Source organism: Falco biarmicus, chromosome 12, assembly GCF_023638135.1.
Source record: "Falco biarmicus isolate bFalBia1 chromosome 12, bFalBia1.pri, whole genome shotgun sequence".
NCBI classification, from domain to species: Eukaryota; Metazoa; Chordata; class Aves; order Falconiformes; family Falconidae; genus Falco; species Falco biarmicus.
In genome coordinates this window covers 29,415,292-29,433,069 of record NC_079299.1, presented here as the reverse complement: position 1 = coordinate 29,433,069, position 17,778 = coordinate 29,415,292, and the positions used below count along the sequence as shown (strand labels likewise).

General features: G+C 41.2%; 1 protein-coding gene across 1 annotated transcript in view; it reads right to left on the bottom strand.

Moving 5' to 3' along the window:
* Positions 1-271: 271 nt before the first annotated feature.
* Positions 272-17,778, bottom strand: part of USP34 (ubiquitin specific peptidase 34) — a 138,089-nt gene continuing 120,582 nt past the window's right edge. The window contains exons 67-80 of the mRNA XM_056357197.1: positions 16,935-17,082; positions 15,297-15,931; positions 13,707-13,864; positions 12,423-12,501; positions 9,506-9,632; positions 9,051-9,158; positions 7,854-7,958; positions 7,605-7,729; positions 5,330-5,453; positions 3,656-3,735; positions 2,828-2,968; positions 2,556-2,702; positions 1,863-2,022; positions 272-1,559 (exon numbers count right to left, since the gene is read on the bottom strand). Coding sequence (XP_056213172.1) covers positions 949-1,559; positions 1,863-2,022; positions 2,556-2,702; positions 2,828-2,968; positions 3,656-3,735; positions 5,330-5,453; positions 7,605-7,729; positions 7,854-7,958; positions 9,051-9,158; positions 9,506-9,632; positions 12,423-12,501; positions 13,707-13,864; positions 15,297-15,931; positions 16,935-17,082 — 2,748 coding nt within the window. The 3' untranslated portion in view covers positions 272-948. The remainder of the gene's footprint in view (positions 1,560-1,862; positions 2,023-2,555; positions 2,703-2,827; positions 2,969-3,655; positions 3,736-5,329; positions 5,454-7,604; positions 7,730-7,853; positions 7,959-9,050; positions 9,159-9,505; positions 9,633-12,422; positions 12,502-13,706; positions 13,865-15,296; positions 15,932-16,934; positions 17,083-17,778) is intronic.

Genomic DNA, 17,778 nt, shown 5'->3' with positions numbered 1-17,778 from the left:
CTAACATGGGTGAAGACCAGGGAAATGAAAAGTTCTGCTGGTTTCTTGTACCACTTCACCTTTCACCATCCGGGGGGGGGGGGGGGAAACTAACACACCACCGCTCCCTCTCAACTGTGCGGCCCAACACTGATGCAAAGTAAACCAGAAAAGACCCAAATTTACACCAATCACATACATTTGATCATCATTTCTCTCTGCAGCCATTTCACTTTTGAAGTCGTCTTTGATGAGAAACCCAAAGACTGAATCAAGATATTATAAACAAATGAAAAGTCATCACAATCAGTTTAATGAAGTGCACAGAATAGCAATTGATCATGTCAATAAAAATAAAACAATTAATTTTACATCAAGTGTGCTTTATTTCCTCCACAGGTATTCTGTTAAATAAAGCACCATATATATACTGCCAGGCCACAGCTAAAGAGGATTCTTTACAGAATCAAATTTCTTGTGGTTTTTTAGTATACAAGTAAACTTAATTTTGATAATAAGAACCACAGCGATCTGAGGCAATCTGCCTCTATTATAAGGTACAAAACTGGCACAGAGGACACCATATTATACACAGTAAAAATGCCGTAAGTTTAAATTACATCATACAGGGCAGGGAGGCCCTGTTCTCCCAGACAGCCATATTAAATGAAAGCCACTACAGTGAACTCTTAATTACATAAAACATATCCATTATCTGATTGCCCTTTAAGAAAGTGTACGGTAGATGCAAAAAAAAAAAAAAAGGGGGGGGGGGGGGAGGGGGGGTGAAGGAATCTGAGTTCTGCCTGACCAAGAATTAAGCGTATAAATCTATCTTGCCATTCAAGCAGAGAGCACTGGACAAACTGAAGCACAAAACAAAAATAAGCAAAACTTATACAAACAGCGTTGGTGGGGGGAAGAAAAAAAAAAAAAAAGGACTTAAAAGCAGACATGCTCCATCTAATGTCAAGAAGCAGCTTGGTTTCCTTTTCCAGATATCCTTGTGACCACATGAATCGTAGACTCAATGGTCCTACACAGGATGTCTAAAATGTCATGCTGCTGCATGTGACTAAAAAGTCCTCTGGAATGGCCACAACTGATTGATAAACTAGTTTCAGGGTCCTGGGATGGTAAGGCTTGACCATCACAGCTTCGCAAATCTGCGAGGTCAGATAAAACTGCTGAAATCGATGTGGAAGGAAACTCCGAGTCCTCCTCAGCTCCCATGGAATCCTTGGAAGTCTGCAGGTCCTTAAATTCTTTGCATTCTTCAAATTTACCGTTTCCTGACTGCTCTTCTGTGTGCTGTGACCGTGTCGCTAACATTATGTCTTCTGAAAATGAAGATGGGACTTCCATTCTGTACTCTTTGACAGAACTGTTCTCGGGGGAAGGAGGATCTTGCTCAGTGCCTGGATCAATGATGGAAGAGTCCCGCGTCTCGTTATCCGAAGTGCTTGTCGGGGTCAGCGCCTCCCGGGGTTCAGTTTTTATATCACCAATACAGCTGTCTACGGTGTGCTCCTCATCGCTGCTGACCCGCCTTCTCTTCACGGGAGTAGCTCCTTCGTCATCTGGAAGAAAAAGGGAAACTCGCTTAGGGAAAACGCACTTTTCATGCTGCACACCCACGCCACAGGCCTTTCAGGTTTCTATCATTTTCCATATTAAACACAGCACTTTAATGAATACTTAATTCCTTACAGAGAATTCACATAATGGCCTAGAACTTCAGCTCCCTAACATTAGTGCTCGTGCAGCGTTGGGGTTGAAGCCGATACGCAGCCCACCCCACAGCAGTAAGCAAACAGCGCATTACGTTAACTTTGTAAAAGTGCAAAACTTTAATTGCGTGACACCACTGTAAGAAGGCAAACCTTTAGTTTTTCTTTCTTTGGCTTCTTGCTCTTGTAACGAGTTCCTCTGTTGTTGACAAGCTCTACATTTGTTTAAAAGCTCTTGTAAAGTTGGAATCAGGGCTGAATTGAGCTGTTTGGGAGTGTGCACTGAAAGCAGCAAGGCAAGCGCTCGGAGGTCCTGAAAATACAGAAAGAAACAAGTTTAACTAGCCCTATTTCAAACTTGCATTTGATTCATCCTACACACCGATCTGTGTAATGAGCAGAGGCTTCAACATCGTCTGAACATCCCAAAGACTGAGTTCTAAATATACCTGCACTACTGGAGTGGCCCACCCCCCGCTAATTCGCTGACCTTAACACACATCTGTCCCAGGCAGACGACACTACCGCACCATGTGCTGCAAGACGGGATCTTTGCTGGGTTAGGACATGGCTACAATTAACGCTGCTGCACTTGGCGTTACTTTTTTCCTCTCCAACAAGCCACCCCCATCAGCCCTACAGCGCCCACCGTCGGCTTGGGAGACGCGTGTGTGCTGTGCGCACGGAGAAGGCGTGCCTGTGGGTAGAGAATTCCGGAGAGCTCGGATTGCCGCTCGGCACATCTGCGACCGCCTTGTCCCTAGGGGTTATTAGAACCTGGCTCCTGCAGAAAATAAGCTGCCTCCTACACCATGCTGGCATTGGAACGGCTTAGAAAAGACTCACCCCGTTTAAAGTAGAGCTTGCTTTGGAAATTTCAACTCTCTGGTTGCTGAAGTCAGATTCTAGGCTTTGATATTGATTTATTAGATTTGTAATTAGAGTATTGATCAGGTTGGCACAGTTTGCTTCAGAAAACACCTGCCCTTGGACCTGTGAAAAGAACGTATGATTTTTAAAGCACGAAAAAAATGGAACTGTGAAAAGGGCATCCCAAGCTGAAAAACAGCATATACGACTGCATTTGAAATGGAAATTATCGCTGAAGGACCACGTACCTTTAGAAGAAAATGGGTCAGAAAGGTGTATACAATGTTGTTGTTAAGAAAGGTCCTTTCGTCCATCAGAATACATTTTATATATTCTGCAAAAACCGGGTCTTCACAGAGGAGCTTTACACAGTTCTTTGACATTGCGGACTGGTGGAGAGAGAGAGAGAAGAGCGCACAGTCACCGCGGGACGCACAGCACTGTGCTCGCACACCATCTTAATTCATACTGCACTGTTCTTACTGATCAAAATATGTCAGGCCTATCAGGTATTGGGAAATTGTACTGATTAATTATTGTCAATTATTATTTCACATTTTCCTTTTATGAAGTTTATTCCACGGGAGTGCCACTTTCTCACGATCCGTACGTACGGGAAGGGCCGGTGTCTCCTGACCCAGAAGGCAGCTATGGGGCCCTCTCACAGAGGTGCAAAGGCCCCTCCCAGCCTCAGGCATCTCCCGGTTTTTATTCCATCGTACCAGCGCTGATGCTACATAAAAAGCTGGCAACTGCCAGAGGCAGGACGAAGCAGGTGTGTGCGCTGCAGACTGCCTCCAGCCAGCGTTACGTACTGCCTGAAACCGCCCAAGCGTTTGCAGGACCGAGGGTGTACCGGGAGCAAAGACGATTTGTCAGATTTTAATACTTGGGTTCTCAGGTTTTATCAGATGACAGGCAGTGTGAGCAGAGGTGTTTTGCATTCAAAATACTAGCTTTTTGGAAGAATAAATGATACCCACTAGTTACAGTTTACGGGTTATCTGTGTGTCCCGTTCATCGCTGTATTTTGCCTGTATTTCATTCCGTTAGTTCTCAAACTCACTGACTCTTACCTGAGTCTGACAAAGCTCAGTCCAAAGTTTGGGGAATAGTGCAAGATGAAGCGGCAAACCTTCATATGCAACTAGGACACCTGAAATCGTATGAGAAAGTAAGTTACTGTGTGAGAAATCTGTTGGAGATACTTGCTTCCTGATAAAAGTAGGACTGAGGTGCCGTTTCATTTTATAAGACCAGACTCTTAGCACTTTCTGTAACCAGACAGACCTATCGTCTGTGAAGCTTTTACAGTACATTTAATAAATACCTGAGTCCCGTCAGTATTTCTGTGAAATGTAAAAAACCTAAAGAGCTGGCTTTGCTTCTGGGTTTATGATCGGGGTATTGTTATTGCTGTCTTACATTTTCAACTGGTCAGCTGCAGCACTTGAAGGTTTTAAATATCTTTTTTTTTAAAACAACAGCATAAAAATTTTAAAGGGTAATCTTCATTATTAAGCCGAGCACCATTGTTACCTAGACCACAAAAGCGTTAAGGGATACACTGGACCACAGCAAACCATACCCGTTCCGACCCACTTTGTAACTAACACGACCTACGGTAAATACTCAGCATGCTAGAGGTACAACCAGAAGAGCGTGACAATGAGCAAATGGCTGATTCAGACCAAAAGAACATTATACGATCACCGCTCTTTGGACAAGATTAATTCTGAATAGTTTTATTTGTCTAGAAGTGGTCTGTAATCACAGCTAGCTAGCCGGCTCCTACAGACACAGAACCCCAGGAAACAAGTGGGTATTTTCAGAAGGGGTTCATTCTGCTCAAGGTATTAAAGAATCAGAAGATGACTTTCTCTTGGAAGGAATCTGCGTCTCTCCACCGACTACAGAGGAAACGGGCCACACATCTCACTTTTAGGCAGCCGAAAGGAGACGGCTCCCAATCCATGTGCCCACGTATGCGTGTGACGCTGAGGTTAGTGCATCTGCACCTACCACGCCGAGTAGCCTGGCTTGTCCTAGGCTCCGTGGGGCGAGACAAAAATAAAACCTACAACGTGCCTTTGGAGTAGCATGGGGCAATTCCAGGCGGGATGGTCTCCTGCAGAGAACCAGCCCAAGGGCTGAAGTGGTCACACAAAGCCATGAACGCCTTGTTCGCACACCAAAAAAAATGAATTTACATTTCAACAGGAAGAAACCCAGATACTGGTGGGACCTACTAGCAGAGCTGAAACAAGTATTGGGTACAAACTACATGACTGAATGGTTATAAACTTAATTAAATGTTGTGATGGCTCCAAGAACTACGGAGCAAAATCAGCCTAGGCTGGCAGTAACGGCAGCAGTGCCATCGAGATGGCAGTGCATGCTCCTGGGGGGGCTGCCAGCTGATGCCATTGGCAGTGATACTGAGGATTCAGCCTCCCCCTCCCCCCAGATGGTTCAGTATTAAACCCTGAATGTGCAAGGGGACAGAATTCTCTCTGTTGCCTCAGCTCCTTTCTGGACAGGCCTGAAAGCGCGGCAGTCACGTAGGTAAGACTGCACTACATTATACACATCGTACAGTTTTGTAGATAAAAATAACATCCAGAACAATTAATGCAGCAAGTCTCACAAGCTCTGTTTTTTCTTGAAAATTTTCAATATAAAACTTAGTGGAGAAGCACTCAGTTACCACAGAAAAAAAAATCCTTAGGCTGTTTAACCTTCATACTTACTCATTTTAACTAAAGTTTCAGTAAACTTTTCACAGTTGATTGCAACTCGACATAGTAGATGGATGAACTGATGATAAGAAAAGAAGTAGTCTAGCAGCATACGATCGTAAACATCATCTTTGCCCTGAAGATTTAAGAGAGCTTCATTTAAACTACATAAGCAACTGGATGGCAACCAGATTTCCTAAGCATCTCGCTTAACGGTGCTGCACTTGGTGCCCTACAACGTGTAGTCGTGTACTACAGGAAAACACGATGGGAACGTCCAGGTCTAACCCAGGCCAGCTGCGGCTCCCCACCGCGCCCTCGGCCAGTGCAACAGCGAGGTGGGAGGACGGATGGCAGACACAACTCCCCCACCAGGAAAAACTTTTATTGTAGGATTCTGAATCAACAGACTGAGAAGATGCAAAGCTGTGCGAATACCACATCTTGCAGATGACAAGAAAAGTACACAGCAATTTTAAATTGTATGCAGACACCTAAATATATATGCTACTGCTTTTTACAGTCACACTTTGTCAGTTAAGATCTGTAGAAGTCAGAATTTTCTCAAGACTGAGCTTCACAAGCTTTCAAAGCAGCATCTTCACGAACGTCTCAAACCAAATGGCAAATAGATGCCAAGGGCTTTGTGTGCCAGTATTTTAATATATTTTGGATGTATATGCTTAAAATGGCATCAGCTTCTGTAGACCAGATAGCCGAAAGGAAATCGCCAAACCTCAAGCAAACAAATGCAGTCTTATACGAGACAGACGAATGAAAAGTAAGCATGCAAAACCCACAGGGAAACTAACAGTGGATGTGGTCTTAAAGGCTTAAAAATCTTCTGGTTCCTAATACGTACAAATTCATTATAAAGCGTAAAATACCGTGTCATACAATATGCTGACTTTTAAAGTTAAAATATTTATGTTATTCAGCGTCACATCCGTTACACCTCTGGATACACGATGGAAAAACCCACCACGGGTAATTTTTGGCGCTCTACGTTTTTTAAAAAACTTTGGTTACACGGTAAATTTGATGGTGCACGAATATACACAGCATCATTCGGAAAGCTTTAAAAAAGAAGGGTTACTTACCCTACAGTAACCGTGCTTCTTCGAAATGTGTTGCCCACACAGATTCCCATCTACGTGCACATAGGCCCCATGTGCAGGAGATTGGATTCTTTCTGAATAGCAGTGTCCACTGGGGCTGTGCCTGCACCCAGTGTGTCCTTGCGACCACTGTACCTGAGGGCATAAGGGGTATGGCGGCTTCAACCACCACTCAATTCCTTCACCGATAAGAATCCCCTATGACAGGACTCGGAGTTAGCACAGGAGGAGGGACCACAGAATCTGTGTGGACAAAGCATCTTGAAGAACCACAGTTACTGTACAGCAAGTAACCAGTTCTCCTTCTTCAAATGATTGTCCATACATATTCCTTTTAGGGTGGGATTCACCTTACCTGACTTTAACTATCTAAAATCTAGTCACGTCAGTATTCCTTGCGGCCAGCGGGGAGGGAGGGAGGAAGAGTCGCCTCACCCGGACTCGGGTGCCTAGGACAGGAGGGAGGGTAGCTACTTCTCTCCTTCCACAGGGAACTATTGGTCGCCGTTAATCACGGACGGAGCTGGACGCCGACCTTTTAGATAGGCAAAGTTACGTGAGCTGAATCCCACCGCTGCTGCAACTGCCATAATGGGACGTGGCAAGTGACTACCGAGTAGCCCCACCAAAGCTGGCATCCCGTCAGGAAGCCCACAGCAGGGAAAATGGGAAGTGAAAGACTTAAAGCCCTACATGGTATTTCAGGCACTGGTATTTCACCCAAACAACTGGCAGATTATGCCTCAGTCCCGGCTGAACGGGCTCTAGTGAACCCTGAGGGATCGACAGCTTAGCTGTCTGGTCACAAATCTCAGCACAGGTTGAAACCCAACTGACAGTCCCTGGGCAGTTCCTCAGTTTTCCTTATAACTGCCACAAACAGGCTGGAAGATTACCAAAACGTGTGCTACGGCTTTTTTCTGAACGCAAGGTTCACACCCTTATCATGTCTGGAGTATGAAGCTGTGTGTCACCAAGGGCAGGGAAATGGTGCTTCTGGAGTGCACATCTAGAATGGAGTATATGAGGACAACACATCTTGAAGAAGAATTATGCTTTGCTTACAAAGAAAACGTAAATGCATTATGCTACTGGATTCTTACAACACTTCTATAAAGACGGGAGAACGATAGAGAAACAGCTATTTATAAGACCATACGTTTACGTACCTTGCTGGCTTCCACCATGGTAGGCAAGAGGCACATATTAAGCTCAGGACGCGGAGGACGAATATTGCTTTTTCCCCCTATTAATTTCAAATTTTCACGACATGGAAAATAAGGTCCAAGAGACACTGTAGTATAAGTTAGGATAAAATGGGGATATATTAAAAAGGTCAATATTTGACAGCAGCAAGGAACACGATAGAGTAATAATAGCGTAAGAGAACTTCAAAATACAATCACTGAAATACCTACTTGGGATATTACTGTGGTGGTATGTACAATGATTGTGCTGTAGAAATGGAACCAGAGTATGTAGGAAATCATGAGGACTTAAAAGTACAAGCTCCTTGAGGACATCTACAAACAAAAAGTTGGTTTTGCCATTACATATTGTTATTTCTTAACAGCAAACAGTTTAACTTCAGGCTCATGCACTTGCAAACTCTCTTTCACATCACTTTTGCTGCACTTAGTGCGCACCGTGGAGGCAGACTCTACTGTGAGCGACACGGAAAGTGAACACCCCTCAATCGGTCAAGAATCCCTTCACCTCTGCCACGGGGAGAAAACCTGCTCAGTGGTAGCTCAACCACCAGTGAGAGGGGTGCCAGCGTGTAGGAAGTAGAAGCTCAATAAAATTACCCTCTGTCCTTCTTCTTACACATATCAGGTTTGATGCCTGGAAAACGTCAACCAGCAGCAGTCAGGAGGACAATGAGAAAGGCACTCGAAATACGGGGAAAATGCATGCAAATCACAGCAAAAAGCAATGTGGACACAGGTTTAGGTCTTCATCAGCCATGCACAGAGATGCAGATGATATCCATTAAATAACAGTAAAAAAGCCTAAGCTAGAAAAAACCTAGGCCTTTTTGAAATAGGTCTTCTCATGCAAAAGGGACACTTACATATAATGTTTACATCTACAATTTCAAAAAGCAAATCCATCCCATTTAAAGGCTCTTTAAGCTCTACTTCTATTATTACACCTTCCTGTAATGGATCATAACCACGAACACTACAGGCTGTTATTCAGACTAACCTGGCCACCATGCACCCTTCCGAGTGGAGCGTTAGTTAATATTTGAATTTTAACATAAGATTCAGGATTTGAATCTAAACTCACGGACACCTGAATTCAGGAGTTAAGTCCTTAATCATTAAACCTTGTAAGGTAGTAAATTGGCCTCTCAAAACAAAGGCTGACTCTTTGTGCACACAGCCTGCGTGCCTGGGGAAGCAGGAATATGAATTTTAACCTGACAAAACCAGAATTACTTATAATTGGAACAAGGGCAGTATCGGTGTATTGACAATATTAATATAACCAAGCCCATTGTAAGAGGATCTAGTAAGCACCCGCACTTGCAAAAACGGAATTTAAATGTCAAAGCAGGTAACTGTGTAGAACAGATCCTTCCTGACCGCAGTTCCACCGTCACCACTTACCAATACAAGCGTTTCTAAGCTCTGGAGGACTATAGGAATTTAGCAGAGTTAAGAGCTTATGGGCAAATTCAATTCGCTCCTGCCACTGAATGAGAGCTTGCTTCACATCTGCAAATGCAAAAGCCACAGAAATACATTTAGTTGATTTCTTAAAAGCTCAATAAATAAAGCACAGAATTTTACTGAAGAATCTCTTTTTCGTCTAGCATGATTTTAATCCATCTAGAAATCTGTTAAATCTCACTGGTCTAACTGCTATTAAATTTACTTAATCTAGTTCCATATTATGCCAATAAATAATTTCATAAATAACAATTTAATGACTGTTAATAAATCTTATCTCCTATTGTGCGGGGAGTTTTTAAATACAGGTAATAAGGAAGATAAAATACCAGGGTTTGGGTCATAAAAATGAACAGACAACAGGCGTAATCCTTTGAAGAGTTATATCAAACCTTTTCTTTGAAGATATGGACGTGTTGACTTAAGAACCGAAAGGAAAATAGACAAAAGTTCTACCAGGTCTCCAGTCACATGGCAAGCTGTGGCCTCATGGTACATCATGTGCAACGTATTAAAGGACTAGAAAGAAAGAAACACCAAAACTTTATGTTGCCAAATTAATGTACTTGTTACCGTTTCTATTTCTGTTCCAAACACCACTTTTACATTTATTTTTATGCTCAAACAAGACATATGAAAATACACAGTGCTAGACATAACCACAAAATTACATCAAAGATAACAGCATTTAAAAGGAGAACAAACCTGTATACAAAATCAGTATATTTACTAAAAGATTCTTAGCAGAAAATAAAAAGGGGACATGGGGGAAAGGGATAGAAAGAGAGAAGGAAAGGGAGAGAAGAGATGAATGTCCAGGTATCTTCTGTAACAGCCAAACGGAATTGTTGACCTGGACATCTGGTTTTGCGAACAATGAACAACGGGTGGGCTTGTTTGGGGGTTAAACTGAAACTCACGCTTGGCCAAAAGGCTGATTTTTATTCTTCTCACCTAACCGCAAAAACTTAGAGCCATATTAAATTTTTATCATGGGCATGCCGGAGGCAAACCGAATTGGTAAAATTTGGTGTAACTTTAACCCCTCTACAAGCAGCTACCACCCACCCCAGCTCCAGAAATGAGTATTTGTGTGAGCACATCCAATACCACTTACAGAGACATGTTTAAGAACAGCCTTGATTTGTTCTCAAGGTAAAAGCTTTATATTAGTGGCTCAAAATAATTACAATGTCTTCACACGTTTATCCAAAACCCAATAACCCAAGCATAATTAGGGACGCGGTGGTTTTATATACCTGTAATCCCAATCTTTCTGTGCCAGCATACACAGGGATATCAGAGATGCATAGAGACAGACATGGGTATGTGAATTTGGGAAAAACCTTAGGATTAATGTAGACGCTAGTCATTTTTCAAAATGCTGCTTGAGGTCATACACCGTAAGATTGTACATCAGATTAATTACTTCTCCTTTTATAACTAAAATACCTTCTGGGCATTTATGATTTCTAGAAATACTGGGATGGAAAAGCAACTCATTTCCAAACGGCAAAAATTCTAGCACAAGATGTAAGAAAAGATACTTGATCTGTGGGGATATATTAAAGATAAAGAAACAGCAATCGCATTCCCTATAATGCAAAATCTTTTTCTATTACAGTGAAGATAAAAGCAACAGAGCCAGCCCTGCTAAGGGGAAAACTTTTCTGGATGTGCTAACTCCCTGATGTGGTATTTTTTACCACACAAAACGCTTCCAGTGAGCAAGTGAAAATGTAGGTGATGGTAATTTCAAGCTGTATAGCAACGTCAGTGTTATCTAATTTCTAGCGATGTTTTATGCAGGATAAGTTGCATCTTACACTACGCATTCTTTACAAAATGAGTTATCTGTTGTTAGCATGGATCAGGGTTAACTGAGCTGTTCAACAAGTTCTCTTTATACGTATGTACATATGGACCTTAGTCTACTTACACATTTCACATATGAACAAAGTTATAGCTCGGTTCCTAACTTTTTAGCCCGTTTACTGAATGTAATTATTATTTAATAAACACACATTCTTGTCCATCAACTCAATAATGCAAGTGTTGAACAGAATCCAAGGCCCATCTTAAGAAGGACAAAGGGGAAAAAAAAAAAAAAAAAAAAAAAAAGTTAAACGCTGCCTGTGCCCTTTTTCAGTCTTCTCACTTATCTTTAAGTAGCCACTAACAGTTCAGAGCTTTTTCAGCAATGCCTTTTGGGCTCTTCCTACATTACTGCAGGACAGTATGGGTGGATCTGTAGAGCAAAGCCGTTGGTGGGCAGGGGCCTGATACACAAGCTGTACCCACTGCAGGACTGCATTATTTATTCTTTTTTTTCCTCTCCATTTTGGACTAACTCTGGTCTGGTCTCATGGACCAAATATCCATTTACAACTGGATTACACCGTATGTGCTCCAGAAATGCATTTCAGGTGTCGTTTCACTGCAAAGAAATCTAGTTCATGTGTTCTTACACTGCTCTGTCCTGCAAACAAATGCACAGGAGGTAGGAAAGAGAGGGACAATTGCCTCAAAGCAGCGTTCACAAATACTAATCACAATTGCATTCGAGTATCCTTTAAGTTATTTCTGTATTTTCACCTGTTGCCTTCTTAACTAGTAATAATTGTGTGACTGTGCTCTGCCATTCATTCACAGTTCACCTGTAATAAAGAGAATGACACCAAAAACCCCATAAATTCAGTCCTCTCAACATGATCTGCTCGAGGCCTTCTCTCTGTCTTGAGAAGCAGGCAAACATTTCCCCGATCACCTTTCCACTACCACAGAAATCTCATTACAGACAAGGGAAGTACCTATGTGAAGAAAGCCAAGACTGATTTCTTACTACTCATGACATCTCCTTCTGGTTGCAAGTTTTTCAGTTGACTGAATTTACTACCCATTACGAACCTCCAAGCGCTTGTATCTATCCTTGATATAGGAGATGACCTATTATCCCTTGATTTCTTGTGCATTTTTCCTGTTTAAGCGACATCCTTTTATAGTTATCCTACCAGATCACTGTTATCAACTAACCTGTTATCTTTATCCTGCATTAAGGTTTGTATTGCCTCAAATTTACTCGCATAACCTCTTAGTGTTTAGACATACAAAATGCCCAGTCCATCTTTTTTGTCCTTCTTATGATCCTTAAGATGTTAAGGTTTATGCGTATGCCAGGTTTTAATCAATCTATTTCATGTATTTCATATTATACCATATTAAATCAATTTAAAACAAACACACTGTCAGAAAGGGATGACTTGATGAGAAAGCGAGAAATTTATTGTAATTAAACAACAAAGTACTCACCTCAGTCATCAGAATCAATCCTCTATTAAACACAACAAGAAGTCTGTCCTCGTCAGATTCTAATAATATTCTGAAGGCACTAGGAAAAAAATCCAAACATTGAGAACACTGAAAATTACATATCATCTTCTCATAAATCATACAAACGCTTAAAACTGTTACGCTCAAGCTATATTTTGCAAAATATCACAAAACAAAGAAACCCCAAAAGAACATATTTCTTCTCTTCACACACCCGTGACTTTTTCATTTTAAAATGCCTTCCTTTATGTCAACTTGATGTTATTTGAAGTATTTTATAAACAACCTTTACAGAAATATTTCCCAAGTTACATCTGCAAAAATACTAAAACCCAAGGAAAATAATGTACTTCAAAAGACAGAAGTTTATGCTTGTCAAATGATACATTTAAATAGGTTCAGTTAAGTATGTTTGGACTTACAAATGTATAAAACCATTTCTATCAGAATATTTTATGCTTACAGCAGAACAGAAAATAAAGGATTATGCTAATGAATGGTTCATCTCAACATAACAATTCTTCCAGAGCATTTGGGAAAATCTAGCTGCGCTGTGACAGATGACTGTAATCCCTTCAGGTAACACAGGCCATTCTCCCTTTTCACAAGAGTGTTGCAACGCATCAACAGCTGCATTTAAAACCTCAATAACCAGACCGACACACACAGGCACTTTGTATTTATACTGAAAATACCCAAGCAACAACTTCCAATGTACTACTAAGACTAGAAATGAAAAACTGTTTGAAGATATGATACAATAAAACTCTGTCCCACAGGCACAATTTCCAAAAAACCCATTTCTGCCCCAAAATAAGAAATGTCAACAACAGCGGCTGAAGTTACTGCTTTGCCCATCTAGGCTAATCATGGCAGGCTGAGAATGGAATTTCAGCTTAAAGGCTGAATTAGAACATCGATTGATTTGGTTTTAGGTTGCTTTTTTTCAAGGGCCTCACTGAAGCAATTTTGTCATAATGTTTCTTTTTGAACCCTAACAATATACATCTTGGTTTACACCCGTTTATTGTAAACTATTTGCTTAGTTTCTGAATTTTCAGCTGACAAAATATTAACAAACAATGGATTTGGGGCAGGGGGAAATTATAACTTTCCGTTTGCTTATTTCTGAATAAAAGTAACCCCAAAACTTTTTTAAAAAGTGTATCAAAATATCAACACTGATTTTTATTGTACTTCACATTTGGTAAAATATGGTTCCTCTTCAAAACAGATTATTACACAACTTCACTACTAACGTACCTTATTAACGTAGTCCAACAAGACCGTCCGTCCAAGCAGCGCAGGTAACAGCTTATGGTTGTTTTCTTAAATTGCTTTATGTCTTCTATCTCTTCCTCTCTCATGTCTGGTCTCTGAGCTACAAACAGTTGCATGAGGTTAAACAACTCTTCTACTGCCTAAAACACACAAAGAATATTAGGTTAGAGTAATCACTCTCAGTATGTTATGGTTTAAGTCTTATTTGTATTACTTACTGTCTATTTCTTCTACAAACAAACACATGTAAGCAAATATAGATGGGAGCGCATTTTTAAGCGTTACAACAAAGTTATAAAATCAGCAGACAGCATTTTAACCTTAAATAATTAAAACTAAAAATCTGACATAGAAATTGTGGGTATTTTTTTATCTGTCTCGAATGTAGTTTGCTTTTAGCCTTTGCTATTTACTGTGTTGATTAGGACGTGTATTTGAGATAACCCTTCTGAACCTTAAACGGATCTTTTGATGCTTCCTAATAGCACAGCTCATTGGCACATACATATACGTATATGAAAAAGAATCTGAAATCCTGATCTACGTGACCAAACTTCCCAGATTTCCTTAAGGAATGTAGGGTGTCACCTACACGGTGCACGTGCATGCTCTGATGGTTAGCGTATATTCCAAGTAACAGAATTCAGAAAGCTGCTTATGCTAAAACTCGCTGGAGTCCCACATGCACGAGGAACACTAAACGCAGTGGGGTAACTGAAGGTGCTTGCATCACAAACCGAGACTTCTGAGGGGAACAATGAAAGCAGCAGGACTGCTCCCAGCACTGTGAGGAGCATAAATGTGCTCTGTGAGCTGAACTAGACAGAAGTTCAACATAGAGGGTTCCACGCATCCTCCTCTATGTAGTGAAGGACATCTTTGTATTCTTTCTGCCCTTGCACAATCCATAAAGGATCCCAAAGCAGTACTTGCTGACTAAGTATTCAAACCCACGTACTCGCTCTCTTAAAAACCTGGTAAGCCTGTTCTCTCACCATTACACACGGACTATTTTAACTAGCATCTACTCTCTACTGCAAATGTCATAATGTTGCAGAGTCAGGGCAACCCCCAGTGTACTAATGTCTTGCAAAAGGTACGCCAGTGCTCCCAAGGTGAGCCCCAGGCCATCCTCCATCTGAATGCCACACGCTAAATCCTGGCCCTATTCCAGAAACTGAAAGCAAAGAAGAAACTCACTGGGAGTTCCTCCAACTTAGTGCGTGACAACGCAACACGCTTTCTTGAGACCACCGTGAAGGGCTATTCCTTGTTTCTTACAACTGCACTGGCATACAGAATATTGAAGGGCAGTGGAAACACCAATGTCTGCTTCCAGAAAAACACATCTGCTCTCCAGCTGCTACACAGCAAAGAAGAAAATCCAAAAGAATCCCCCCACAAAGTACAGTAATTGGATCTAAACACATTATTAATTACTTATACCAGGAAATCAAAATATATTACTTTTACCACTGGATACATGAAATAAGTCTTTCCCTTAAAAGAGATGTTCAGTAAGAGGGAAAACACTAACAATGAAATCGTATTTTTTGGTATCGATCTACTTACTCCTGGGTACTGACTGGCATGTGGTGTGAGATTCTTGAAGGCCCACTGGATATTCTGGTGAGAAGCCAACTGCCTCGTGAATGCAGGGGACTGCTCGCAGCAGAGGCGCAGGATGCCATAGTAGGCAGGCAGCATCCCACGGTTAAACAGCACCACATCCTGATCGTCATGGTCTGCGAGGATGTAATTGAAGGCAATGTTCTTTGTCACCACGGGATTCTGTACAATAAGGCGTACGTTCTCCGGACAGTCAACACACACGTTATACCAAAAAGACAGCAAAGCCTGTTTGTTGTGGTTGGTGGCTATAGCCGGCTCAGAAAGTTTAGGCTGGAAAAGGTTCCATAAGTCCATGAAGTAAGTAGAAAACATGAGTTTCTCAGTTTTTGAGATCAAACAGTATGTCATGAAACTGAAGTAGGGCACAAGTTTTGTAGTGCCATGAACAGCAGCATCAACATATAGCTTAGCTCTTGAAAGAAGGCCGAGAAGCACATTGTAGACTTGATGAAGAACTACTGTAGTATCTGGACTGAGAGGCAGATCACGTGTGGGGATGTGTAAAGAGCGGGTCGATCGGAACATCTGACGAAAGGAATTGCTTGGAATAAGCGACACCAAGAGATAGGCTGCAGCTTCAAATAAAAACAAATTTGTTACACCTTTGAAAATTACATAAGTGCTTAACAGCCATTTAAACAGAAGTTAAGTTACATTGGACGTTCCATTTACAGATTTCAAAGCATTTTGCAGAATCTGGTATTACTATATTCACAATAGACATGGAAAAAAAAAAATCAGAGTGGGCAAGACCAGCACAAAGCATGTTGAAAGCGGTGCTGAGATTTGCTTTCATGCCTCTTCACCCTATATTCCTGCCTGCTGCTTGGTTCTAACTGTTCTAACATAATGCATCCCATCACAGATACACAAACCCAGATGTTTTCTATGACTAAACTGTTTACTGCTTGATCAAGACATCATTACCTCTTCAGAGCTGTCTACAACTGGCGTCTGCTGCAAAGCTGTACCTCCAGTTCCCACAGCTCCCTCAACCCCAGAAAATGTATTAAAAGTTCAGTGTGGCCTGTTACTGTGGAATCTCTTTTATAAAAAAATTCAGACACAGGAAAGGCTGAAAATGTGATTTGGCAATCTGACGGCGTGATTCCTGGCAGAACAAATGATCCAGAACACCATTGTAGCTGGGAAGAAGCACAGGCTTCTCCTCCGTGATCCACACGTTCAAAGGACTCAACTGAAGATTACTCTGCGAGGGGTGAAAGAACACAGACTACTCCTATCTACAGTACAACTATGTGATGGACACCACGGAGAACCTCTTGGATTAGCTCTTTTTCTTCTTCGGGCTTTCCTGGATCTCAGAGATCCCCCACATCAACCTACTAATGTAATGCTTACGATACGACATCAAAACATAGCTTTCATCAAAACCAGGCATGTCTTGATGAGGCACCACAGCTCTACTAGTATTTTAAAATACAGTAATCATAAAACAATTGGAAAAGGAAGAAAAGACAAGCACAAGAGCATGTATTTCATTTGTGACAAGAACACCCCATGCGTAGTAACTTGCTACAACAGAAGAATAATTTTCTCCAATATAAATCAACTTACAGGTTCTCACTCTAGGATAGTTGTGTGCCAGAAGAAAACGTTCAACCCAGTTTTCCATATTTTGCAGCACCCAGCTGTGAGCTAGTTTATTTCGAGGTGTTTGCACAGCCAGCCAATCCAGGCACTGAGATGGGTTGTATTCAATGACCTGAAAGAAGAGTGGAAAAATCAAAAACAATACATTAACTTTGATACTATGTACCAATTGTATTAAAACCCGCTAAAAGTAACTACTAAGGTTTTCAAAGTATTTTTTCAAAATCACTTGGGGTTATCAAAGCACCTACAAGACTGAGGTGCTCTGGCAGACAAAGAAAACCCTTATTAAATTTAACCAGTTTGTGCTTCTGAATCTTGTTCAGAGTTTTTGACTGTTCAATCTAAGACCAGAAGGTTACTCTTTTGAGCGTTTGCCTGTTTTGAGATATTTAGGAATTGAAATGTTAAGCACTTAGAAAAATGAATAATCTTGTCTTTATAAACTAATCCATCTTTTTTTAAAAAATAGCTAACACAAACCCTTAACACTGAATCAGTGTTTTTATAGACGTTTTCTCAACAGAACATAAATGGTATGCAAATACATTCATACAGCTTCATGCTGAGGGTAACTATTAATGGTTGTTACGAATACGCAATTTCAAGGAAGGAATTAATCTAGCACTTTTCAAAGGTAATGAAAAGCCAGTGGAGTGCTCTTGTACAGCTACCAAAGCCTTGCAGATAATAATGAGAAAATGTAGCTCCTGTTGCTTTTCTGGGTCTGTGTAGTTGAAAATTTGTTGACATTAGGCCAGTAAATGTAGTTTGTTTATTTGCTAGTTTTTATAAACCGTTTTCTTTT